Here is a 27,955-nt window from a genome sequence, read left to right as displayed (position 1 = left end):
CTTTGCTTGGCCTGAAAGCAATTCATTCTGATGACGTCACTCTCGGAGTTGTCATGGCGTCTCTGGGACTGAAGCTGCTGCTGCTGCAACTGAGCTAAAAAAATATCTGTCGACAGCCTGTTACAAACATCTCGAAATGGAGAAAAATGCGAACCTGCATCGAGACACCGACGGCAGCTCTTTGTGTGCCACGATAGCGACAGAGATGTGCGACGGTACGGCTGTAGTCGGAGGAGGAGTAGTGAAAGGAGCAGCCGAGAAATGCCCGAGTAGTGAGCCGCCTCCTCTCGGCACTTTAACGGTGAACGTTAGTTGTAATAACAGCAGCACCGTGAACGTTACTGCTCCAAGCAGCGCCGGTAATGTCAGCTCTAGTGCCGGGAAGTGTGTGGTGGGAGAAGTGATGGAAGTCCTGGTGCAGCAGGAGGACAAGAAGAAGAAGAAGGACACCACCAAGACGAGCAGCGGGATCAGTAACGGGATGGGTCATGATGACTCGGTGCTGGCTGCAGGAGATAGCGAGGGTGGCGCCTCAAAGTTAGTAAACAACACACCCGGTGGTGTGTCTTCACCTGCCGGTAAGGAGAGCACCGCTGAGGTGAGAGCTGGTGGAGAAAGTGAAGCACCAAAACTTGCCAAACCGACTCATCTGTGTCCGGACAATCACACCTCCTCGGAGGGATTGCCGAGTGGGAGTGACCCCGATGCCAGCCTCGGCGGAGAGTCCCGCAGCATGGATTCACTGGAGTCCTTCTCCAACCTCAACTCCTGTCCCAGCTCAGACCTGAACAGCGAGACCGGACCGGAGGACAGAGGACTGGCCCTGGCCCTGCTGCAGGGCGAGTACGGGGCTGATGGGACAAAGACTGGCTGCGCTAAGGACCGGGCCGCCGCACAGGGCCAGGGCCAGTCCATCTACCACATCAAGTGGATCAAGTGGAGGGAGGAGAACACGCCGATCATCACCCAGAACGAGAACGGACCATGTCCGTTACTGGCCATTATGAATGTGCTGCTGCTGGCATGGAAGGTAAATCAGTAGATCAATAGAAACTTGATTATATACCTACAAGTAGACACACATATTGTGAGCTCTGATAGCAATATATGTATAGGCTACAATAGTATAAATATACAGTATATATTTAATCTATAAAATATATTGAAAGATTAAGCTGGTAGTGATTCTTTCATTGGGAACTCCAGCTTTTATACACAATTTTGTATGTTTACATAGTATGTTACAATTAGAGTTTGATTAGAAACAGCTGACTGGTTATACTGTTTGTAGTTATGTTTACATATTAGGCCTATATACATTTAGGCAATTAAAAGCTACTTCTTTCCCCCCAATAAGGGCAATAAACTAGGGGGAAAAATACAAACAATGAACACCCTTGCCAAATAGAAGTTTATTCAAGTGTGCTATTTCTTCTAAACTTAATATAAGAGTGCATGCTTTCAGTTTACTTTTTAGTCTTGAAAAGTCTAAGTGTACTTGGCTTTTACTGACAAGTATACAGAAAAGTCTAAGTATATTTCATCTATACTGTTGTGCTTACTTTTTGATAGAGTAGCCTATTTAAGTGTGTATTTAAGTGTAATATTGTAAGCTCTGTCAGCAGTTAGTATATAATTTCAATGGGAAATTTGTCGTTAATTTAACATTTAGATGTGCTAATGGTTAACATACCACATCTAACACTACATCCATCAGTCTAAGTCATCCTCTATCCCTCAGCACTTCCTGTCTGAAAACTCATTTCTGTCAAGATTAGTGATGGGTATTCTGGCTCTTTTTAGTGAGCCACATCATTTGGCTCAGCTCACCAAGAAGAGCCGGCTCTTTCGGCTCCCGAACGGCTCATCGTTTTACCACTTCTGCCTTTTATAAGTCAGCCAAATTTAGCACTGTTTTGACCTATGATTAGTATGTGTGCACATATATCACTTAAATTATTCAATATAATTATACTAAACCTTATAATTTCCAGAATACCATCATTTTACATGCTGCTTCGTTTCCGCACATCACACTCCTCTCTCTTTCTCTCCCCCTCCTGCTCTGTACCTGCGCGCTGCCCACCGCCGCCCCTCCCTGCTCGATGGTTTGATCCTTGTCTCTCATTACCTGATTGGTCGCACGGATGTCATTAACACAACCATCAGTCACAGTCAGTGCATGGAGTGCACGTGGCGCAGAGAAAATCATCCTATCGTTCTGCCTTGAATCGATAGTAATAAAAAAAAAAAACGTCTCTCGGACGGGAGCCGGCTACCATCGTTCACTTAAAAGAGCCGGTTCTTTGAGCCGGCTCGTTCGCGACCGACACATCACTAGTCAAGATATGTTAGCATTAGGTTTCAATTTATATCAACATGTCAGTGCATGTTGAATGTTGACATAATGTGGTGTTTTACAAACTGTAACACATGGGTCCCAACTGTAAATATTTTTGTCCTGTTTTTTTTTAGGGAAAGGTGCATTGATTTCATTCATCCACTAGAAACTAGTCTACTGATACTAGATACTACACTAGTCACATTCTCCCTCTCCCGTTTCATTGCATTTACTTCAAAACAAGCTGTTGCCAGGCACTTGGCGTCAATCTCAGCCATTTATCCATTTTTCCACGCTAACTGACGACCCAGAGATACCACGTGATACCAACGTCAGTAAAGTGTAGAGTGCTGCAGGGATGACGTATTTTTGTAGGACAACCAAGGCCTATGGAAAGGAGGCTGGGTCACGGGCGGACATTGGTCTTGAGGTGTGGGGTATAACACACGTGCAGTGTATCTGAAGCTGCAGTCATGCGTTGCGATTGTCTCAATTTCGGCGAGTGCAGGTCAGATTTTACTGGGCATGTGTTATACCCCCAAAGATATGACGCATTGGTGACCCTGCCTCCTTTCCATAGGCCTTGACGACAACCAGGAAGTTAGCATCGCACTGGTTCCCTCGGCAAAAAGCCAATGGGATTTTTCCATTAGGTTTTGGATTATTGCAGAAAATAAACTCTGTGGTAAACACACGTTTATGATACATACACATTTTGTTCAGCAAGATAATCTCCACAAATGAACACCACTTTTATGATTTTGTGAAGTGTGAATACTATCGGCAGAAGTAAAAAGCTAACGTTAGGCTATAAACGAACTACACCACGCATGAGTGCGAGTATACACCACAAGGCCGTAATGGCGGACGAGTCGGTGTGATGACGTGTAGTAATCTCATTTAGCCACTTGTTAGCAACTGCCTTTTTTAAAGACACATAAAGGCTTCAGAGTTCACGAGTGGGATATTTATTGATGTATTTTATGTCGTAGAACAAAACGTTAAAATCTCTTAAGCTTGTGTTGACCACAGACCTTATTTCAGGCATCTAACTGAAAACCCATTCAAAAAACCCCGAGACGAGGGAACCAGAAGTACTAACTCATTTCCAGATTTGAGGATTCATTCCTGTAGCACTCTGTTGGCTCACAAGCCTTGTAAGAAGTGGGAACTGAACGTCAGATATCTTCCACAGAGATAAACCAAAACATTTATTTTGGACCTGCCAACATTTTTTAAACAATTAATTCACAGTCATAATTTTTTTCAGGAAAAGCCATACTTTTATTCAGCACCTTTCTAAAGGCTCTGTAGATGTATTATTTAAAAAATATATATTTGTCTACATAAAAATGTTATCAATACGATCTTTAGTTTTTGTTGCAGTGCTTTGTTTTGATAAATTTGTACTGAATGAATGAATGATGGGTGTCTATGTCTCTCTGTTGCAGGTTAAGATGCCACCTATGATGGAAATTATAACTGTTGAGCAGCTGATGGAGTATCTTGGTGAGTGGTTGTAGCTATTAAACCTATTACACAAGATCAAGTTGATGGCACGTCATTGATCAAAGGGGGAAAATGCAATAATGATGATATTAAGCCATGATATTTCAGTGAATATGGTCCTCTTCTGCTTTTTTTTCACCTGGCTTTACATTTACAATAATGTTATATCTTTGCAGAAGATAACAAATGTATAAAGTAGCTTACTTCATTACTAATATGTTGACCTGCTTTAACAGAGTCCGCACTTGTAAACAAAATAGCCCGTAAAGCCACTGGCTCTGAGTTTCAACACTCCTAGTAAACATTCTTGTATTTCGCGTCCTCTCAAATTTGAGAGGTCAGAGATATATATATTCCAGAGTCAACAGAGGAAGAGACCAGAACAGGGGAATCCCCCGTGATTAAATCTTCGGAAACCGGAGCTATCTCTTCCATCTGGCTGTGTCCTGCCCTTCATAACTAAAATTACTCTACAATATCAAAGTAGAGAGTCTGATTACAGCAGGGGGTCTTTAGAGGTAGAGCTAGTAGTGTCTCCTCTCAGCTCTGTCAGGGCCTTCAGTATCCACCTGCCACGAGCAGACTGAAATAATCCACATCACAGCACTGTATGTGAACTCTTTTATGGTAGATGTTAACCCCCTTACTGTGATTGTTGAACTTGTTTGTGTTCATGGCTCAAACTGTGCTCTCATCTCCATAAATCACAGTGAAATAATGAAGGAATTTTCGCATCACTGTGTGCATTTCTTTCTCTCCGAATGTGCCCACTTGTGTTGTATTTGGGAGGATGAGTTCACCTTGTGCTTGCATGTAATTACCGCGCACACAAAGTTGTTCACATCTTGTATCATGTTCAGGTGCTGCTGGATGACTTCTAAATTCGGCAACACACAGACACAAACACCAAGGGTGATGATGGTTGATGAAGTTCAGATGTGGTGTTTAAAGTGGGTTGTCGCAGTGTAGCATAGCCAGTGATTCATAGAGGCAGATGGATACAGATATTAACAAGAGGACCAGAGTTGAATGAGTCCACAGTTCACTGGAGTACAGAGCAGTGGCGGCGGGTTTTCCCTGGCATGGACTTGCTGTAGTAAAACCACTCCGCTGGCTGGCCCCCTTGCTTGAAAAAATCTCAACTTGCACTAAAATCTTCATGTAGGGCGACTGCATGGAAATCAAGCCAGACATGTTTTTTAAACTGCAACCAGCAGTTAGTCTCTTGTTCAGTCCGAACACCTTGTAAAACTTAAGTTCAAATGTTGCAGAACGCAGCTGCAAATCGTCTATGAGCCTGACTATCACTTTGTGCTCTAATTAATAGAGCTAAACAAGTCTTTACTTTGGTCACATTAACTGTATTTTGTGCATAGATAGGCTAGTTATGGATTGGACAGTTATTTCTCACAGCCTGCACATGGAGAAGTCATCGTGCCTTTTTAGGTCAGTCATTACAATTATAAAGCACAAATGACAAAATAATAGCTTAAAAGGCTATTTTCCCCCCCTGGATATACTCCATTCATTATATTCACTTGAGCAAATTACACATGACAATGTTTTTTTTCTCCATGTGTGGCTGTTTTTACTTAATGTAGCTGTGGATGACAAGAGGTCGATGGCATTCCTCTGAGCACTACTCAGGAAAAGTATGTGTTGACAGTGCAGCATGGCACTCTGGCCTGTTCCTAATAAATTAATGATTCTCTGAAGCGTTTTGAAAAACACTCACAAGAGTTTTAAAAGTAAGGACTGCAATACAACTTTAACACGCAATAACAAGAATATATTTGCACGACTTCCTTTGCTGTTGAATCAATGTGAAATGCTGAAAATTAGGGCTGACTCAAATGTTTCGAAGCTTCGACTGTTGCCATGGTATTCAACCTCCAAATCAATATTCGAATGCTTTGTTTTTTTAATATATATATGTATGTATGTATATATGTAATAGTAATGTATAAATCCCCAAATAGCCCATGAAATAAGGAATAATCCCACAACATTATTCATTATTATTAGTTATTCTCAGATTGATATCGCTGTTTATCGCTACTGCAAATGTTTCTAAAAAACAAATGGAACTAAACAATTGTATAAGCAATATACTATTTAACAGAAAGGCAAACTACAACGAAAACAAACATGTGGCTTGAGGTGTCGTGGTCAGAGAAATAACCACCTACGTCTGATATAGTGTAAAGTCTAGATTTGGTTTTCTGCAGCATGTTTGTAGCGCTGATCTCTGCTACAGAGCTCTCAGGTGACACCGCAGCGGACAGGGACTCAACCGATGCTTCATGTTTGGCACAGCCTTCTCTTTGCAAACAGCTGGCCGGTGCTAAACCGTCCCAACGGCTCTTTAAAACATCTCAAAACATCTGTCACCTTCTATACAAACGCTTGAGCTATGAAGCCATTGTGATAATCAGTCAAGGTGGGGGATTGTTTTGCTCTGCTGTCGAGTCAACATCTCTTTCCCTCTGTCACTCTGCAGGAGACTACATCCTGGAAACCAAGCCTAAAGAGATATCAGAGGCTCAGCGGCTAAACTATGAGCAGGTAAGGTCTGGCTAATCACCGCGGGATATCATTATTATTAAACAGGCATGTGTTTTTGCTTATGTGTGTGCATTAGTAAGCTGCTGACTGTTCATGGTACTTAAGGAGCGCGGGGCTTTTGGGATGAACTCCCTTCTCTCTTCCTCTCTGCGTTGAAACCATAATTGTGCAAGTTGAGCTCTCACTCTGTCTCACCGACACACTCAAAATACCTCAGCTGTTCCTTGCCGTCGTCATTGATGTATTTTCACCACAGTATACAAAGTGAGGCGCTCTGATGTGCGTTCAAGTAGCTGCGTGCTTACACTAAAGCAGGTTTTGCACATTTGCATCGAGGTAGCGGGGAAGGTCAGCGGATGTTTCATAATATGGAAATAAGCATCGGGTTGATTACAAACCACATAAAACTGCAGCTTAGCTTCTTTTTTTTTCACTGCTCTATAGATTACATAAACTGTGTCTTGCAGGGGCCCAGGGAACAACATGGGTCAGGAGTGTCAGATTATGTTGTTTCACATGGCTGTGAATGCTTAGAGACGCATGGCTGGGTTCAGCTCTGGGCTATTACTGAGGCTGTGTGTGTGCGTGTGCGTGTGCGTGTGCGTGTGCGTGTGCGTGTGAGAGAGTGGCACTTGGAGATGGAGCTCCAGCTCCCCTGCTTCCTCCCATCTCCACTGCCTGCCTACGGTGTGGGAGCGGCCCTGCCTCTCCTCCTCCTCCTCCTCCTCCTCCTCCTCCTCTTGCGTGGCAGAGCACCAGCACATCTGTGAATGATTTGAAGCCACACTTGTCCCTCATTCAAAGAGGAGAAAAAAATAATGTGCAGTCTCCTCGTAAGAAGCTCGCTGCAACGGTCTTTCTAAATTTAAGTTGAGCTGAAATACAACCTCTTAAATAAATCAGTGGTGGCCCGAGCATGCACGGTTAAAGTAAGGGAGTGGTGAGAGTTTGTGTTGCATAGTTATTATGGCAGTCTAATCCTAGACACTGGCCTGAGAGCCCTTCTGCATGTGGGTGTCCTCATGTCTGAGACTACAGTGGGCTGGGCTTTGGGATCTGAGACGTGTGTTTATGTGCACGTCAAACAAAAGGTGTCCTCTTCTTTATATCTTGGAGAGATGTGCTTTCATTTGCTTATTGGATCGTTATAAAATACTCAAAACTGAAGCCACCTGGACTTTGAAAAGAGCTGTATGAGTTCATAACAGAGTTAGTTCTATTTATAAATTCAGCTTAGAAAACATCATCTGCCACGGGAGCGTATGAGGATTAAAATAGCACTTGCACGGCTGCTCTTTAGCTATTGTTAAATATTTACTCGGAGGAGCTGTGGAAGTGAGAGTGTAGTTTTGCTCTGCTTTTGGCTCAGTGGACCCGGCTATTTATCCATGATGACTGTTCAGCCACTGGAGGAAATGGGTTATCATGTTTAAGAAGCCTCTTTTGTTTTAATTTGGTGTCATTCACACTAGTGGGCCTTGTGTTCATAAATGTTTCTTAAACCTCTCTGTTGTTCTGAGTAAAGCAGATGAAATCCCAACATGGCATTCAGAAAGCATGACTCTACTAACCCCAGCCTGTTTGATGATGAATGCTAATTTTTCATACATAATTGTTTGGTAGACGCCCTGGTAATCATATTAAAAGGCCTTCTGAGCAAGAATCTATCTCTAATTGCGTAATCAGAGACATTAAGTGAGACGAAAACATGATGAGAAATTGCTGATGGTGATGTTAAAGACAAAGAAATGGTTTGAAAGCTCATAAGAGGAGTAAAGGGAGAGGCTGTGCTAGCAGTACAGGTCGTGGTGTCGGACACTGATTTAATTCAAGCAGGATCCATCTAATTATAAGATCAGAGATTAAGTTATACGCAGGGTTATCAGTTTGTTAGGTACACATGTACAATTCGATGCAATCCATTACAATAGCTCCACTGCACGAGCAAGAAGGGCTGCAACTAACGATTATTTTCATTGTCGATACGAGGAAAACATCCAAAATACACATTTAGGTGTTTATTTTACTACACTTTGTCTATTTGCGTCTGTAGATTTCTCCTAAATTCACCAAAGGTTAGCATTAGATAATGTCTCATTTGCATATTTAAAGGACCAATATGTAATATATTTACTGTAATAAATCATAAAATGACCATGACATGTCATCAGAGATTAAGGGAACATGATCAATTTAAATACTGGCTTTTCCAACAACAACGTTACAACCAGCATGTTGCCATTTTTACCTTAGTCCCCTGTGGTGTCTCCCCTTAAGAATTTCTTTACTATACATTTTTCCAACAAATATGCATGCCTTTTTCCATCACATATTTTTGAACAGCATATAAAAATCAGTATGTAAACAAAAAGTTAAAACCCATCCCTCACTTTCTTTCTACTTTCATCTTACCTCTTTTTACATACACCTAAATAATGTCAGTGACATATACAAAAAATAAAGAAATAAAAGAAAACGTGAAAACTACATAAATAACAGAGCCAGCATTTCACCCCTTATGAGGTATTATATTACATTTTAGGGCTGCAACTAACGATTATTTTCATTGACGATTTATCTGTCGATTATGTTCTCGATTAATCAATTAGTTGTTTGGTTTATAAAATGTCAGAAAATGGTGAAAGATGTCGATCAGTGTTTCCCAAAGCCCAAGATGACATCCTCAAATGTCTTGTTTTGTCCATAACTCAGATATTCAGTTTACTGTCATAGAGGAGGAAAGAAACCAGAATATATTCACATTTAAGAAGCTGGAATCAGAGAATTTCACATCTTTAAAAAACAACCACTGAAACCGATAATAGATTAATCAATTAAACGTTGCAGCTCTATAAGTATGTATCTTTATGAAGCTCATATGTTGAGGTGTTCTGTCCTCCTTATGTGTGTAAACAGGCTGAAAAACATAATCTCTAGCTCATCCAAGAGAAATGTAGAGCAGTGACAGCTGCTGATGTGTGCCAGGACTCATAAAAGTGTGACCCACATTGTTTGTGGGACATTACAGTCTTGTAAACTGTTCATTATTTACAGCTCCCACTGTTGGGTCATGGCGTTATGTAATGATTTACTTTGTGCTCCAGTGATTGACATGTTTTTTTAGGTTCATGGATCTGATGTGTATATTTTTATAGATCTACATGAATGCAGACAGACTCATAAAGTTTGAATCAATATGCACGCACATGACAAAGATCTGTCAGTTGCATTCCCTAACAAAATCATTTAGTTTATTCAGCAATAACAAAATTGAGCGCATTATATCAACCATACTATGTATTCTCAACCAAAAACACTCACAAGAAAAGTTTTGGTTTTAACCTCCAAATGCAGCACAAGGAAAATGACTCATTCTCCCAATAATCTTGTTTTTAATTATTTATTGGCTGCAGGTTTTAACTGCCACACATCCATTATCAACTGGGACTCTCATGTTAAGAAATGAAAGCTTTGGAACCAAATCCCTCATCTTGGCATGTTAATGCCATAATCTGTCAACTACCAGTTAATTACTCAGGACTTTGTTTTTTAGATGAATTTTGGGTGAAAGTAAACACAGAATTGATCAGAGAGGCCTTTTCCTTAAACACCTGGGCTGAAAAAGAGTGAAAGTAAAAATAGAGAAAGGCCTCAGCAGATTACTGTGCCAAGGGTGGAAGTGCATCCGACACAAGCACAGATGAATGCAAGTGATGCTTTGCTAATCATCTGATCTCTAAGCAGCGCTCATCTGCTGCCGGAGCCCTCTGCCCTAAAGTGAAGAGATGTGGTCCATTACACAGCGCTGCTAATCCTGCCCTCACTGCTGCTCATAAGCGTCCTAATCCACACACACTCAGATGGGCCAGCTGAAGGCTTTTCACCTCAGCTCTCTGCATCAAAGCTGGAGGAGCTCACCGTTCATGAGATGTACAGTAGCTCTACTGTAAACTGAAAAACAGTCCGCACAGTGTTTGAAACAGTTCACTTGAACGTTTTTGCATGTGACATTTCATTATGCGTACACACTCACAAGAGGATTGCAATACATCATGGAAAATAAAGTCACGTTCAAAATAGATTTTTTTTTACCATTTCACCAAAAGTGTGTCAAAGCAAGCTAGTCGATACTGTAGTTGAAATTAATGATATTAAGTGGCATTAAGTTAAAACAATTAATTGATTAGTTGTCAACTGATAAATTAATCACCAACTATTTTGATAATTAATCGGTTTGAATAATTTTAAAATAAAAAAAGTCCAATTTCTCTGATTCCAGCTTCTTAAATGTGAATATTTTCTGGTTTCTTTACTCCTCTATGACAGTAAACTGAATATCTTTGAGTTGTGGACAAAACAAGACATTTGAGGACGTCATCTTGGACTTTGGAAAACACTGAGCAATATTTTTCCACCATTTTATAAACCAAACACCTTATCGATTAATCAAGAAAATAAGACAGATTAATCGACAACGAAAATAATCGTTAGTTTGCAGCCCTAATGATATTAATCAGAATGTTAACATTATTATGTATAAAATGATCTAATTGATGTGTAGTGCATTGAATTGTGTTCCAATGTTATAATTTACACCAGACAAAACTCGTCGCACTTATAAAATAAACACTCCTATAACTCATTTTGTAAGGTTTAAATATATTTTCGTATTCAGCCATGTTTCAAAGCTGGTTAACGGCAAATAAATCTGCAGTTTGTAGACTCAGGTTTGTGCTGTTCTGGTATCTGTTGAGCAACTGGCTTTGCTTTCAGGTCATTTTTCTCATGTCTCTACCACCTCTAGTAGTTTATGGTGAAAGAGTTGAAATCAAATGGAAATCTCTCACAACTACACACCCGTAATAACAGAGCTGTAGGGCTCAGCTGCACGGCTTATCTTGATCCCAGACTCAAATGACAGCAGAGGTTTAGAGCCAGCTGGGAAACATCGCTCGGAGACTTCATGCAAGAATTAGTCCGTTTGGTTGGGTTCTCAGGTGTGTGGATGCATACATGCATCATATACGGCATACATATGATGTGTATGTAAAGTCTCTAGTGGTCACACAGCGCAGTAAACGGTTGGTCTGCTGATCTTCACTCATAATTAAAAGGATGAATGGAGTGGAAACAGATCGGTCACTGAAATAAAGGAATTTCTTTCTACATATGTATATTTTTAGCAGTTTTTAAAATCCTTTCCTCTACAACCAGAGAATAATTTCAAAGTCAAACCTCACAAAACTAAGTTCTGATGTTTTCTTATCAGTGTTAAAAGCAAAAAAGCAGCACGGAGAGGTATTTTTCTCAGCTCCGTTTAGGCCACATGAATACCGGAGAAGACAAATCCAATTAAAACCCACAGGAACAGAGTGATAGATTTATTTTTAATGAAACTCGTAAACACTCTGCAATTGTTGATGCCATTCTTCTTCTTGAGGGCTTAAAAGCTGCTTTAAAAAAGAAAAACATGAAGTAGGATATTTCTGTAAATTGGATAATGTTTTAGGGAAAATCACAATTGCAACAATCAGCATCTGCACAGTGTGCTTTCAGCTGGGTAACACATACAGAAAACACTGGTAAGGTGATAAAAAGCTGTTAAGGAATCAGCGGCACAGATTTAGAGAATTGAGACAGAAGTTCTTACATATTGCTGAAGGCCAAGGAGACGTGAAGCAAGGTGAAGCAATACTTTCAGGGTCTGTGTAACATTAACAAAGCAAGCACACAGTAGTACTTCAAGCTGCCAACCATTTTGACCAGGCTGATTTTTCCAGGACAGTTTTGCTGAATTAAACCCGAACAGCTCTTTTTACACCACGTTGTGTTCTGGGTTTGAGATAAGACCGTAAACCTGCCCCCAGCGTCTCCATGCCTTCAGGCTTTGTTTTGTGTAACTCTACTTTATATACGTCAGCTTGATTTCTGTCTACATTTCTATGTCCACAGATCGACTGTCTCGCACATAGCATTGTAGACTACAGCGATTAATCAATTAGTTGTCAACTATTAAATTAATTGCCTACTATTTTGATAATCGATTAATCTGTTTTAGTAAAAGTAAAAATTCTGATTCCAGCTTCTTAAATGTGAAGATTGTCTGGTTTAATATACTCCTCCATGATAGTTAACTGAATGTCTTTTGAAACAAGACATTTGAGGACGTCATCTTTGCTTTGGGAAACACTGATTGTTAAGGTGACCAAAGTGGCGAGGGCTAGGGATGCATTGACACCGGATCAGATATCAGACAGATACCAACTCAAATGGCTGGATCGGATATCGGTGACTGGTTCCGATCAATTCAATGTTTACATACTATATACATTATACACAGTTTTGACCAATTTGTTGCTGCATTAAAAAGGTTTATACTTGAATTGTAATTCCTGTTAATTTTGAAGAATTTTTGCCAGGTTGTTATTTTATTAATAAATAAGTTGAAGATTAATTATATGCACATCACATAAGGCTATCAGAACAGCGTCAGTAAAGAAAAAGGAAACGCCTGCACACTACTCCATGTCACAATATTTGTATTGACTACGTTTTGCTCCTGCTTGGATCTTTGTCAGGTCAAAAGGTTTGAAAAAGTGTTTGATGGGTGTGGTTAACACTTTTTCAAACATTTTGACCTGAAGATCCAAGCCGGATCGAAACTGTCAATAATATATAACAATTCACTAAATTTATATCTATGTACATTTGGTTTTACAAAATTAAGAAAGTAATGATTAAGTCCAGCCTGATGTTGCCTTACACATAAAAGAATGATCCCAGTCACTTCCACACAGTGAGGCATATAGCATATTAATTAAACACTGGTATCGGATCGGTACTCGGTATCGCCTGATACCCAAAGCCCAAATATCGCTATCGGGACTGAAAAAGTCAGATCAGTGCATCTCTAGCGAGGACTGGAGACTCTAGACATTTAGACAATGGATGTGAGGCAGCCAGAATCAGGGAGAGAGAGCCAGGAAATTCCACCAAAAAGGGTTTTATTCACAGATGAGTTTCCCCTTTAACCTCATCAAGTGGTGTCTGCATCAATACACAAACAAGGAAGATGCATGACATCAACACAGCAGCATTGCACAAGCATTTACTTTACAATGTAATCTTAATTATTAAAGCAAAGTCTTTAGATGACGCACTTGATGAAGGCAGGGGATCAGATCTGGCTGGTAGCATTCAGGGCAAACAGAGAATATTCTTCTCCTCCCCTCCTACTTATAGGAGCTCTGATTGTGTGCTGATTGGGCTCAACTGTGCCTTGTTCAGAGTTAACTAGGCACAGGTGAGCCTGTGGCTGCTCTCAGAGCTCATTAGGATGTAGGCAGACATGAGTTTTCAATGAAAATAATCATTAGTTGCTACCCTATTGTAGACTCTGATGGTCTTTACTTTGTTCATAATGAAGGGTGCTGGTGGTATCATGTGAAAAAGTGATGTCAATACATACCTTCTGCCACAGTGAGTCATCTCCCATCATCTGGACAAAGAGACACGACAATGTCTCTAGTTAAAACCATTTAAAGTTCCCAAAAGAAGTGAATATCATGTGTGCTACCCATCCATTTTACCTAAATTTATAATTGTTTTGTTGAGATGGTTTACTGACCTTCTTAACTAATTATGGCCCACACTAAAGGTGCCGGTGAGATCGAAGCTGTAGGATGAACTCTGTAGTGGTTTGTTAACTGTAACATAATAATGTTGAGAAAGTATTAAAAATGGGCACTGAGCAAAATCATTGAGCAAAATTTCCATAACAACCTTTCAGCATATTGTAATTCAAGTGTTCTGAGAGAAAACTAGACTTCTGCACCTCCTCATGGCTCTGTTTTCAGGCTTTAAATAATCTAGCCCGTGACGGGAGACTTCGGCCAATCACAGGTCATTTCAGAGAGAGAGCGTTCCTATTGGCTGTGCTCCGGCTGGTGGGCGGTGCTTGGTATTTCAACAGATCTCAACATGGCTGCCGGGTCACAATCTTTCTCATTTTACAGCTAAACAGTACACTACAAGATGTTTCTGAAAACATTTGAGGAGAGGAATAGGCATTAAAGTAACAGAATATTGATTTATATTTGATCAGCGCTGCCTAGTTTGACCGTTTGGTCGAAGTTTGTGAGTGACAGCTGCTCAGAGATGACAGGCTACAGCTCGGCTCTGATTGGTTGTTTTCCTTTTGCAGCTAAAACCTTAATTTATGACCATCTTGTTGCATGTCATCCCTCCTCATTTCCTGTCATGTCTCTACTGTCCGCTATCAGAAATAAAGTCAGAAATGCACCAAAAATAAAATGAAAAAAAGAGGTTGTGTTTATTGCAGGGCTAGTGGATTGCATGATATCGTCAAGTGATTGTGATATTTTGTCCACCCCGTGGTAATATTATCAAAGGAAAACATCATGTCTCATAATGATGAGCCTGATAGCTTACTCAGAAATGTAATATTAAACGGTTTCCTGGCAGCGACTTCCATTTCTTTCTGTGGTTGATTGACAGTAAGCAGAGCAAAACCTAGTAAGTGCAGTAAATATGAAAACACTCAATTAAGTTACAGTGAAGTAACTCTAAAGCAGGATTATTTGACAAAACACATGTGTGGAAGCTTTGTTTTTTTTGTATTGTACATGAATAAGTGGCAGCTAATGGCTTCTTGTAGAGGTAGAAAAATCAATCCCTGTTAGCTCGAGTTCTGCTGACTGTGTGCAGACAACCAGGAATAACGTAACAGATAAAGACAGCTCATGAAAACAGCTGGATTGGACTCAGCTTTTGGTTTTATATAATGTGTACACTACACAAGCAAATACTGTATGTCTTTTTCTAAGAGATTTGTTTGTTCAAACCTCAGAAATGACCCGTTGTTCTCTTTGTTTCCCAGAACATGAGCGATGCCATGGCGGTGTTGCACAAGCTGCAGACAGGTCTGGATGTGAACGTGAAGTTCACAGGGGTGCGAGTCTTCGAGTACACCCCAGAATGCATTGTGTTTGATCTGCTTGACATCCCTCTCTACCACGGCTGGCTGGTGGACCCCCAGGTGAGATGGACCTTACTCATCATCACTGCTATTTCTCTCTACCTCCCAGAAACAAATGTGTTTTATTGCCCTCCTCTCTATCCTCGACACGCCTCTTTCAAATTGTAATGAAATATATTCTACCTGCCAATTCTTGCAGTTTGTCTGAGGTCGTTTTCACACTTATAGTATATCTATCCTTTATATAACCAGGGGAAAGTCACGTTGAGATTAAAATCTCTTTTTCAAGAGCGACCTGGCCAAGAGGGCAGCACAAACATTGTTATTACAATAAACACAATGAAAGCAGACAACTGTCACACACTACAAGTGAATGAGCACAATATCCAGTTAGTATGCAATACAAAAACAGTTATAATGCATAAAACTGGTCAATTTAAGAGCAATCACATTGACTAAGAGTGCTATTTTCTCGGTCATTTAAAATGGACTTCAATTCCCCCCCCCCAGTAATCAGCTCTGACAATTTCAGGTCCTTCTGTACATTATTCCAGGAAGAAGGAGCCGTTCGGTTCATAATTGCCTTCTTGCTTTTGTCTGTTTTGTATCGTACTACAAACAAACCAAGAGGTGTAATGATGAAGTCATACACACTGAAACCCTTCATCATCCTGCATCATCAGTGCTACATGAACCCACAGGACTGAGCTATACTCGGCTTTAATGTGCCTCATAAAGCTAGAAACAGGACGAAACCCTGACGTCTTGCACCATACGGGGTGGATACAGCAGTTGTTATAAAAGTGTGATCTCTACATTTTGCTCACTTAACCGCCAATCGTACATGTTATCATGGTTACCAAATTATTTTGGATAATTATACAGGAGACCACTTCCTTGACAGTTCCCACAGTCAACAGATGGGTTGCATACATTTAATTTAGCTCTTAAATTCATGTCATATCTATTACTACACAGTACTGGTTCATCTGGTTTGCGTTGCCGCACAAACCAACAGCTCAAGAGCTCTCTTGGAAGCAGAAATTCAAATGACAGCGTTCACACCACCCTAAATTATGATAGTTAACTGTACCAAAAAAGGGATCAAGTTTACACAGTGGTAGTAGTTTAAGTATTAAGCCCTCGTCTGCAGAATGTTTGTCTCGGTTATAAACTTTGTATAAATTTACCGTGGCTTTTAGTAAAACAGCATCAAAGCTTGGTGAATGTTCTCTCCCACAGTTTTTGTTGTTTTTTGATTGCAGATGCATGACATTGTCAAGGCAGTGGGCAACTGCAGCTACAACCAGCTGGTAGAGAAGATAATATCCTGCAAACAGTCCGACAACAGCGAGCTGGCAGGGGAAGGTGAGCGCTTTCTGACCTGTCTGACCTCATCTCTTCTCCACCCCCCCTGTGTACCTGGAAGTGGACAAAAAGAAACACAGTCATGCATTTTGGGGAATAAATTAAAGTAAAATAATCCTGAGCAAAAAGAGATTAACATTTTGATCTAAATAAAATCCTCTTTCTTTCAATTTTGACTCTTAGTTTCATATCTAGCAAGCACAACAACAACTGTGCATCGTGACATTAGTTCAGTGGCCCATTCATTACATGAGATATGTTCACTGGGCAGTCCAGTGCAAACACATTCTGCACAAAACCACAGACCAAGTTCAAATGAAACCAGGACATACATGACATCAAATGACCTACTTCCACACAGCTCACACTTTTCCCACCAGCTGCCAGTAACATCTCCACTAAAAATATATTTGCTCATTCAACACTGAGCTTCCTGAGTAGTTGTCAGCTGGTCTGCTGCCAAGTCGACACATCAAAACCTTTAGTCGATGATGATATTGATACGTGGGATTCACTCCTTTCTGTTGTATTTCTGCATTTGTAGCAGAAATATTTCCTAGGAAGTATTCAATAGTTCTTTTCCGCCAGTCTCTAAAAGTTGTGGCTCGTTCTGGGGTATAGACCGTTTTCTGTCTGTTTGATTATCACACTGTGTTTGCTCCCCATTGAATGCCGCTCAGTCTTACAGATGTCACTCACCATCTGCCTTCTCAGCGTATATTGAGTTCACTATAGTTACAGAATGAGTCACAATGTTCAAATAGCTACTACAGACATTACAGCAGCGTTTCCAGCATGCTTTCCAAATAGTGACCGATGAATGAGTAAGGATTGCTTGATTGTAGTGCGGATGACTCATCCAGTGGTCTGTGGAATTCATTTACAAGTGTACATATGAGAGTTATGCTCATTCCTAAATAACCAATTATCTTCATCACTACTTAAGTTACTCATAGTTACTCAATTTCAAGTTGATTTTTAATGTCTGTATATTCTGCAAAATACACCGACTAAAAGCATAAACAAAGATACGATAAAGTATCAAGCAAGGGTCCATGTTTCTGCATTTGCTCAAATTCAATCTCTCCTTCTTTGTTTTCCTGTATGTTTCTTCCTCCCCTTCTCTCGCCCCCAGGCATCGTGGCAGAGCAGTTTCTGAGCAGCACAGCCACTCAGCTTACGTACCACGGCTTATGTGAGCTCACATCCACCGTACAGGAGGGAGAGCTCTGTGTCTTCTTCAGGAATAACCACTTCAGTACGATGATCAAATACAAGGTAAACACCGCAAAAGTACTGAGAGCACCTTCCCCGAAAGTGTTGTTATAACCCAGCTCAAAGGTTGCAACAAAAAAATGGGAGACCAGACGAGTTTTAAAATAGTAAAAGGCATTTATCTGACAAACTAACAATAAATAACTAAATAAATGTGGAAAGTCAGTAATCAGTAATGTAGGCATGTGTGGGTGTGTGAAATTGTCTGTCGCAAACAAAACTAAAATAGGTGTGCCAGCCAAGGTAGAGAGAGACATCTGTTGAAAGGTAGAGAGCTTTTATCTCCCCCACACCAAGTCCAGGTGTGGCTCATCAGCCTGACAACCGTCTCTCCTGCAAAACAAAGGAGAACCTGCAAAAACACACGGGACACCTAGTGGAGTGGAGGGGTCGTCACACCCCCCTCATAAAAATGGTGTTCCCACCGGTAATGCCGACAGACAACAGTTCTAATAAAATGCAATAAACTACATAGCTTGATAATTTAAAAAAAATAAACCTTTCATACTGACCAGTTCTGAAGTGTGTCACTCAGGCAGCCAACCAATCACCACACTGCAACCCAGCAACTCCAACACCTGGAGAAGCATTTAAGAATTTACAGCATAGAGATAGAGGACCAGAGAGATTAGACAGTAATCAGAAGATTGAAAAGCAAGATGTTCTTTAGAGGGTTGGCGCATACATGGAGATGCAAGACCAGGTGGTGAACATACAGATTGCAAGTGTCAGCAAAATCCCAGCTTCCAAAACATACAGAACTGGACTTGCCATAAGCTCCAGCTACCAAAACACACAGAGCGTATATAAGCGCTACCCAAAAGTAGCATCCAAAGGTTCCTCTACAACAAAGGCTCGTAGCCAACCAAGTCGTCCCAAGATGCACAGCACAAAGAGGTAACCAAACTACAACTAAGCTCACACCAACTCATGGCATGAACTGTAGCGCTTATGTTCCCAAAACTAACAGGCCAAGCTTACTTGCCTACCATATGAACCACTAACCTCCTGCAACAGCTATCTTCAGGTTCTCACAAATGAAGCACCTTCAGTGTAACTGGGTCCAACTACCCAGAAACCCTCCAGGCTGTGCAGAACTCTCATAACTGGGTCCAACTACCCCAGCCATCACACACTATTGGTCTAAAGGCACCAACAGAACCAACAGACCGTGTTGACCAGGTCAAATAGTGCACAAAAGAGACAATGTCTCCCCAAACTAATGTGGAAGTCTCCCCATACCTAAACTACCTATCTCAAACTAATCTACCTCACTGACTCCTAATCTTCATGCAGATTAGCGGGAGGCTCTTTAAACACTTAAACCCGTAGCCTCGGTTAGGCCCCCAGCAAGCTGGTTACCCACCTGACAGCTCTGGATGTGTCCCCGAGACAACTGCTCTGACCGCACACCACACTAAAATAACACAAAAAAAAACAACGAGCCCAAATGGACCACATTGCTATGACTACCCAGGGAAACTCCACAAAAGCTAAAAGTTACTCACTGGAGGACCCTGCAATAACTGCTGATAGCTCACACCTGCCGACCCATGTCAACACTGGCTGCAGGACCAACAGAACTCCGTGCCACAAAATCACCAGCATGCACAACTCAACAACACAAACACACCAGAACAAATCAGCAACTTGTTATCTAATACAGCTGCTTACATTTACCAGAAAAACAGCAGAACAGCCTACTTACCACACTCGTCCATGTCTCCCAAACAACCAGATTGCACAACTCAATTTACAAAATGAGGTGCACTTGCCTACTAGGCTACAACTGATCTCATTCATGAAACCACAGTCTCTGCCAATCAAGCATTAACAACTAGCAGAACCAACTGCACTATACCAATCTAAACTGGGTCAAACAAGTTAGGACGAGCCCCCATTTGTTACAACCCGGTTCAAAGGTTGCAACAAAAATGGGAGACCAGACGAGTTTTAAAATAGTAAAAGGCATTTATTTGACAAACTAACTCCTCTCCTGCAAAACAAAGGAGAACCAGCAAAAAGACACAGGACGCCTAGTGGAGTGGAGGGGTCGTCACACCATTATTTGCACGAGTCAGGTTAGGAAGCACGTGTGGAGCTTACTTTAGAAATTGCAGCAACTGAAATAGGTCGGGATGTGTTATGAACTGTCCCTCCAGTCAGTGACAAACGCGTTGAGGCCTACTACCTATAGGACAATTACTGTGTTTTCTATGTAATATTTTAATGGGTGTTTTTGACAGAAGCCTCCACCTCGTAAAGGTCGTTTTCTTTCTGTTTCATCGCTAATGTTCATGCAGATATCAGCAAAACTACCTTTGCAATTTTAAAGGATCAGTGTGTAACATTTCGGGGGATCTATTGGCAGAAATGGATTAAAATATTAATAAGTATGTTTTCATTAATGTATATCACCTGAAAATACGAATCGTTGTGTTTTCGTTACCTTAGAATGAATGTTTCCCCCTCGAATAGTGTTTCCCTTTCCTGTTAAAATGATAGCTCCCCCCTCATTAGTCAGGATTACACTCTGGACAGACTGGGCACATCAGCAGCGCGTTGCGGCTGCCTCGCTGAACTGCTGTGTCTCTCACGCGTGTGGTGTCCACGCTGGCAGCTTTTCTGCTGCTGCCAGCCGTTTCTTTTTTACATTGAGTTTGCCTTTCTTAATAGCCATTTCATTTCATTATAAACGTCAATTATTTTTGACTTTATTCATTCATGGAGCCCTGCAAGTCACGCCATGTTCTACAACACTGTCCTGCAAATATTTCAGAATAAAAGCCTTGTGTTAACAAATTAAGGAATTCTGTCTTCAGAAAAAACGCTTGAAGGTGTTGATTTAAAAATAAATCTTTACTTTTTTTTATGTCTGTGACAAATTCTACAGACACAGACATTAAAACCTCGCACGGCACATGGTAAAAATAGGTGTGACCTCGAATCTCTAGAATAGACGCAGCCGAACCACGCTGCTCATGCGGGCAGTGTGGCTGCTCTAACCTGTTAACATGGACGCCGAAATTAAAAACAACTGGTTCCACCGCCGCCACGCTCTGCTGATGTTTCCTGTGTGGGGAAACACACATAACGATGGGAAACAGTACTCAAACACACAGCCACCATGTTTCTACAGTAGCCCAGAAAGGACAAACCAAACACTGGCTCTAGATTCACATCGGCCACCGTAGTTCTTCTCTACGCTTCGCACACGTGAGAAATTTCAGTTGGTTGCAATCTGTAACCTCACTGCTAGATGCCACCAGATCCTACACACGTACTGCACCTTTAACCCTCAACCTGTAAAGGTAGATTTCTTTCTGTTTCATTGCTAATGTTCATATAATTTAGATATCAGCAAAACTACCTTTGCAATCTTGAACAGACTGCCCTGTATCCTGTCTGTGAGCTAAACATAATTAACTTTAATTAAATGCCTCTCTGCAGGCTGTTCAGTGAGAAATAGTTCAGCTGCTTGCTTACTCTTTGATGAATAGTTGACTTTTGCGGAAAAGCCTTTGAGTAATATTTAATTGAGTTTTTACATTTATAATTATTTGCAGTAGATTAAGAAAAATAGCTTCCTATCAAGTGTTGCCATCAACCTCTCCTCTCTGTTTCTCTTCCCGTTCTGCTAAAGCACCTCAGTATTTTCCTGTAGTGTTCGCCGCACAGACTTGCCTTAACATATCCTTCAAACTGATGAAAGCTCCGTATTTATGTGTAATAGATTAGACCAATCAGGATGACCCTTCAAGAGGTCTGCGTCCCATCTCTAACAGCCCCTACAAACAGCTGGCATGCCATATCACTGCAGCTTGGACAGACCTTTCCTGTTATCTGCAGGAGGGGAAATAGAGCCTGCTTACCTTCTTTTTGAAAAGTACTCTATCGTCGCCAATGTAAGCAAAGCTGTGTGTGTCACCTATAACCCTCAGATGGCAGCCTAAGTTCTCTTACAATCACTCGGCTGCACTTGTACATGTACATATACATCCAATCACACATGATAAACAGCCATACAGATTGTGAGGGTGTGTAGAAACCACGCAGTCCTGTATGTCTGATGAGATGTGTGCATGTAACGTGTGTGTGGTTGTTTCCTAGGGCCAGCTGTACCACCTGGTCACAGACCAAGGTTTCCTGACAGAGGAGAAGGTCGTCTGGGAGAGTCTGCACAACGTCGACGGAGACGGCAACTTCTGTGATTCCGAGTTCCGGTTGCGGCCTCCTTCCGATCCAGAGACAGTGTACCGCGGCCAGCAGGATCAGATAGACCAGGTCTGAGCACTGATGCAGGCAAGACAAGCAGAACCAGCAATTATCCACTCCAAAACCATGATTGTGCTTAATCATGATGTGCTTTTCACACCATCAGTGTACCACAAAAGGCCATGACAGAATCTAAGACCAGTAATGCCTAGTTCACACTGCAGGACTTTAGCCCTGATTTTCCGCTCCCCGACAGTTTTTGGAGCTTCCAGACAAAAGCTCGAGATCAGAGGCTAAATCGGCGTTGGCTTGCCGCTCGCACATCTGCGCTCAAGCGTCACGTGTGAGCTCCTCAAAGACGCGAGCAGAGAGGCCCCCCGACGCGAGCCGATACCTCGCAGACACATTCCAGATATCTAGACTAGAATATCTGGATCTGTCAGGGACAGATAGAGGAGAGCGCAATAACTTATTGTATGTGTTGCATTTGCAACACAGATCAAAGTTGTTGTTGCACCTTGAGGAATAAATAATAAAAAAAAGAATGTGGAAACCAGTGGAAACAGACCAATTTGTGAACACATGCCAACGACAACATCAGCAATGTGTCTCGCGTATGGTATCACGTCATTTACCGTGTATTTTTTGCGTTTTTGTGACAAAATGTAGTTTGGATACTTCATCGGGGATTACTCCCGGTGAAAGATCTTGTAGTGTGTGACCTCCTGTCTCCAGTCAGTCATGCAGAGTGAAAACCACAATGACTTAAAGACTCCTGATTACAAGACTGATTACAGATTGAAAGTCGTGTAGTGTGAACTTGGCTTAAGGTCATACTGGTCTTCACTGTACTACTATACCGAAATTGGAGAAACACTGGTGGAAAGGAGAGACTAAAAGAAACAAAACACATGACATCAAATCTCAGGAAACACCAGTTACAAAAAAAAACCCAGCTGTGCATCATCCCAGGCTAAAAAAAGGAGAAAATAAGGGAAGCTTCTCAGTAATAGATGTGTTATAGTGTATCCATACCAGCTTTTTAAACACACATACACATGACAGCCTGAAAAGCGCATGTCAGGGTTGCATGGCGCCCCCCTCCGTTCTCATCCATGCTTTGCTGTACCAGACCGTCTCCACACCGGCTCCCAATGCGTTGGGTTTATGTCTCCCGGCTGGTTTCACAGCTGTCTGCTCATTGGTCGGCCAGAGCGGTCCAGACGCAGAGCTCGCTGACAAATTGTCTGCCTTTGCTCCCACACACACAGACGAGACAAGAGCATGGGGGCTATTACTTTTTATTCTCCTTGCTTATCTCCAAGATGGGGTTGGTGAGGAAAAAATCCATTCAGGCAATTTTCTGCACTCATTATCAATTCTGCTTTAGATTGGAGAAAACTTGTAATGATCGCAGAGGGGAAATTGTATCTTTGTCAGTGACAAGTGATAGCGCCAGCATAAAAGACGTTTTTTAAAACTGCACCGCAGCTAATTACTACAAAAAGTATAATGAAGATAGTACAGCAAATGAAAAATGATTGAAGACCGTCACAAATGGCTCAGTTAACAAGTTAGGAATTGTGGTGGTGGATTGCGGCCGTGCTTGTGTGTGGATTGGTCTGTTTGCAGTATAGGCTGAGGAAGTTGCATAATCCGAGCACATCAGAGAGACCGCTTTGCTCATAAATCATCAAGTCTTTCTCTTTGTGCATGTTCATGTGTGTCAGGACTATCTGATGGCGCTGTCGCTGCAGCAGGAGCAGCAAAGCCAGGACTTACAGTGGGAGCAGCTCCCCGAGGGCATCAGTGACCTAGAGCTGGCGAAAAAGCTTCAGGAGGAGGAGGACCGACGAGCCTCCCAGTACTACCAGGAGCAAGAGCAGGAACAGGCGGCAGCGGCGGTGGCGGCGGCGGCAGCAGCAGCAGCACAGGCACAGGTGGGGAGGGAGGAGAAGTAGGACTTTGAACAAATATGGGGCATTTAATGTAACACAGAGGGAAGATGAGACAGATGGATGTCTGCATCAGAGAGTTTGAGCTATAAAGGAGGAATTGAAGATGAAAAGGGATTCTTGTAATGCTGCCTCCTTTCACTGTGAGGTCAAAGCACAGGCATTGAGCCTGGAGCTGCTTAGACACTTAAAACAGTTATTATACCTCCTTGTTGTAGATATGTGAGGTATACAGTATTCTGATGACATGCTTTCTATAAATGACATAATTAGAACCAATGTAGTATTGCACTTTTTTAAGAAGCTCTTGGTTTTGTTAGCTTTTCTGAAAGATATCTCTCTCTCTCTCTTCAGTCCTGTTTTTTTAAGGCCACACATCCCAATTTTGAGATTTGAGGCTATTTTGCTTCCATATTATGTCTTATTTCAGACTAGTGGAAAGAAAACATCCAAAATACACATTTAGGTGTTTATCTTACTACACTTTGTCTATTTGCGTCTGTAGATTTCTCCTAAATTCACCAAAGGTTAGCATTAGATAATGTATCATTTGCATATTTAAAGGACCAATATGTAATATATTTACTGTAATAAATCATAAAATGACCATGATATGTCATCAGAGATTAAGGGAACATGCTAAATTTAAATACTGGCTTTTCCGACAACAACGTTACAACCAGTATGTTGACATTTTTACTTTATTCTCCTCTTATGAATAATTTGACTATAAATTTTTCCAACAAATATGCATGCCTTTTTCCATCACATATTTTTGAACAGCATATTAAAATCAGAATGTGGAAACAAAAAATTAAATCCTTCTTACCTCTTTTTACATACACCTGAATAATGTCATTGACATATACAACCACAAAAAAATAAAAACAAAAGTAAAAACTACATAAATAACAGAGCTGGCATTCAACCCTTTATGAGGTATGATATTACACTTTAGGGCTGCAACTAACGATTATTTTCATTGTTGATTAATCTGTTGATTATTTCCTCGATTAATCGATTAGTTGTTTTGTCTATAAAATGGGGAAAAATGTCCATCAGTGTTTCCCAAAGCCCAAGATGACGTCCTCAAATATCTTGTTTTGTCCACAACTCAAAGATATTCAGTTTACTGTCATAGAGGAGGAAATAAACCAGAAAATATTCACATTTAAGAAACTGGAATCAGAGAATTTATACTTTTTTTTTTCTTAAAAAATTACTCAAACTGATTAATCGTATATCAAAATAGTTGGCAATTAATTTAATAGTTGACAACTAACCGATTCATCTTTGCAGCTCTATTAAATTTATATTCAAACATGACCCAATACCTAATTTATGAGGAGATTCCCAACATCGCAGTGTCTTAAATAAAAATTGAATGGTTTCCAGATTTCTTCATAAATACTTCTCAAAGCGATGTACATTAATATTTGGCTCATAACTTTATTCCAGTTCAGAGCAATAAGTAGCTTTTGCTTGTAATATACACTTGTAATATGTATTTATATTCTTCTGGTCCTGTTTGTGCAGCCGGGCCAGCAGGAGCCCGCGGAGGGAGACGAGGCGGACCGGGGAGGTGCAGGAGCAGGCGGAGCAGCGGCCGGCGCCGGGACGGCAGCAGCAGCCGGAGCCACGCCCAGCCCGGGAAAACAGTCCTCTAGCGGGGAGCGCAAAGCCAAGAAAGAATCGAAGGATAAAGACAAATGTGTTATTTTGTAACATACAGCGTGTGAGTGTTTTGTGCATTTGCTTATCTGTGAGGAAAAAGGGGACAGCATTGGTTTCTCCATGGACTGGACACGCAACGCGCAACCCCCCCCCGCTGGACAACAAACAAGGGAAGGAGACGCTTTGAGGAGAGACGAGACTAACAGAGGATATGCTGTTCCCAAACCACTGGTGCCTGCTATCCTCTATCCTCAGAGGAAGGGACACTACAACGACAACTACCCCTTATCTTTCATAGAGTCGGCCAAACTTTGTTACAAGTTGCACAGTGCACTATATTTGTGATGTGGGGTCAACTTTATTCGGGGTGGTATATTTTATAGCAAAAGACATAATCTGAAGAAACGAAATGTCACCCTCTCACCATGTTCTTTTACAAAAACAAATCATTTTTCATTACTGCAGTTCATAAGCTTTTTTGTACGTATCAATATTTACAAGATAGACAGACCTACATTTTTTTTTTTTAAGTTGATGCCAAGATTCACATTTTTATTTATGTGTCTGTGTAAGAGGTAGCTTTTGGGAGAGGTTTTAATTTGTTTTCTGTAAACTGAGAAGGATTTGCTCATAATATTGCCTGTTGGAAATCAGTGTAACACTATTTGTGTCCCCTCCGAAACACTAGCTGCCAGATACTGTAGCTATGGAACAATACTATTAACGGCTTGCCCTGTTCAGATTTGCCTTACCAGAGTATGGCAGTGTTGTATTCTGCTCTGTTTGAATGTGTGTGTGTTTTCATGCAGTACACGTGTGGTATAATGGTGTCTAAGGTATACATGTCTCATTTACTGAGCATTGCTGATGTAACAAGTTTCAATTTGGAAATAGCCAAATCTTTTACGCTGTATTAGTTCAGCCACAAATTCATCTTGTCTTTTATGTTGTTAAATGCGATTCTGTTTTACAAAACACTAACATTGCAGATTTTAAAGGGTCAGTGTGTAACATTTCGGAGGATCTGTTTGCAGAAATGGAATATAAGGGGAAGGGTGAGCAGAGGGGTACTCAGTTGGTTGCAATCTGCAACATCACCACTAGATGCCACCAAATCCTACACACTGGTCCTTTAACTGAGCTAATTTGTCTGAATCTGAAGTTGTTTCTGTGAGAGACACGATTATCTTTTGGCAGTTTAGGTTTGTGTTAGATCGCACCCAGTTAAGAGTGTATGTTGGTTCTGAAAGCCCCTTTTCTTTCTCACAGTCTCTTGCAGCTTCCTGAAGAGCCGCAGTGTGTATGTGTGTGTGTGCAGGCACTATCATGATCTCCTCTGTTTGGTTCTGGATGTAGAAGTTCCACTGCAGCCAGGTTTTTAAAAAGAAATACTGCAGAATTCAGTAATTTGCATGCAAATATCCCTCTAAACTAGGAAAGTTCAATTATTATTTGTGAACATGTGCTATTCTTTTTCACAACCCTGTATTCACACCCCCCCAAAATCTGTGACACCAAAATGTACAACATGAGTTTCAACTCCTGTTACAATGTTGGAAACCTGAGTTAAAGGACCAGTGTGTAACATTTCGGGGGGATCTATTAGCAGAAATGGAATATAATATTAATAAGTATGTTTTCTCTAGTGTTTAATCACCTGATAATAAGAGTCATTGTGTTTTTGTTACCTTAGAATGAGCCGTTTATATCTACATAGGGAGCGGCTCCTCTTCACGTTTCTACAGTAGCCCAGAATGGACAAATCAACCACTGTTAACTTTTCCTGCTTGGGCTGTTACTCGCTCCGAAGTTAACCTCCGTCACGCCACTCAGTCGCCGCGAAACAAGACACAGTAAACCTCTGTTGGTCTTGAAGAGCTGCACCATTTATTTCTGCACAAACTGCAACTCATTTGATATTCTCAAAGCTAAACTAACTCTGTTTTAGCTCACTTGTTTGCTCACACAAACATTTGCCGCCGCTCTATCTCTCTCTCTTGCTTCACTACTCACTTCCCATATACACACACTTACACTCTACACACTGGCTCTGCT

General features: G+C 41.2%; 1 protein-coding gene across 3 annotated transcripts; it reads left to right on the top strand.

Moving 5' to 3' along the window:
- The first annotated feature begins 12 nt into the window (after positions 1 to 12).
- Positions 13 to 27,238, top strand: mindy2 (MINDY lysine 48 deubiquitinase 2). Of its 3 annotated transcripts, none has more exons than XM_037756345.1 (9): positions 13 to 1,030; positions 3,793 to 3,850; positions 6,351 to 6,415; positions 15,315 to 15,473; positions 16,679 to 16,781; positions 17,917 to 18,059; positions 22,167 to 22,340; positions 24,002 to 24,205; positions 25,763 to 27,238. In XM_037756345.1, exons 1-9 carry the CDS (start codon positions 137 to 139, stop codon positions 25,949 to 25,951), a joined length of 1,989 nt encoding a protein of 662 aa, XP_037612273.1. In that variant the 5' UTR covers positions 13 to 136; the 3' UTR covers positions 25,952 to 27,238. The 3 variants fall into 3 exon arrangements, with proteins under 3 accessions (XP_037612273.1, XP_037612263.1, XP_037612282.1); XM_037756335.1 differs by having other exon boundaries at positions 14 to 1,030; positions 24,002 to 24,211; XM_037756354.1 differs by lacking the exon at positions 25,763 to 27,238 and having other exon boundaries at positions 14 to 1,030; positions 22,167 to 22,358; positions 24,002 to 24,136.
- The last annotated feature ends 717 nt before the right edge of the window (positions 27,239 to 27,955 follow it).

Source organism: Sebastes umbrosus, chromosome 2 (genome assembly GCF_015220745.1).
Source record: "Sebastes umbrosus isolate fSebUmb1 chromosome 2, fSebUmb1.pri, whole genome shotgun sequence".
NCBI classification, from domain to species: Eukaryota; Metazoa; Chordata; class Actinopteri; order Perciformes; family Sebastidae; genus Sebastes; species Sebastes umbrosus.
This window is presented reverse-complemented; position numbering and strand designations above follow the sequence as displayed.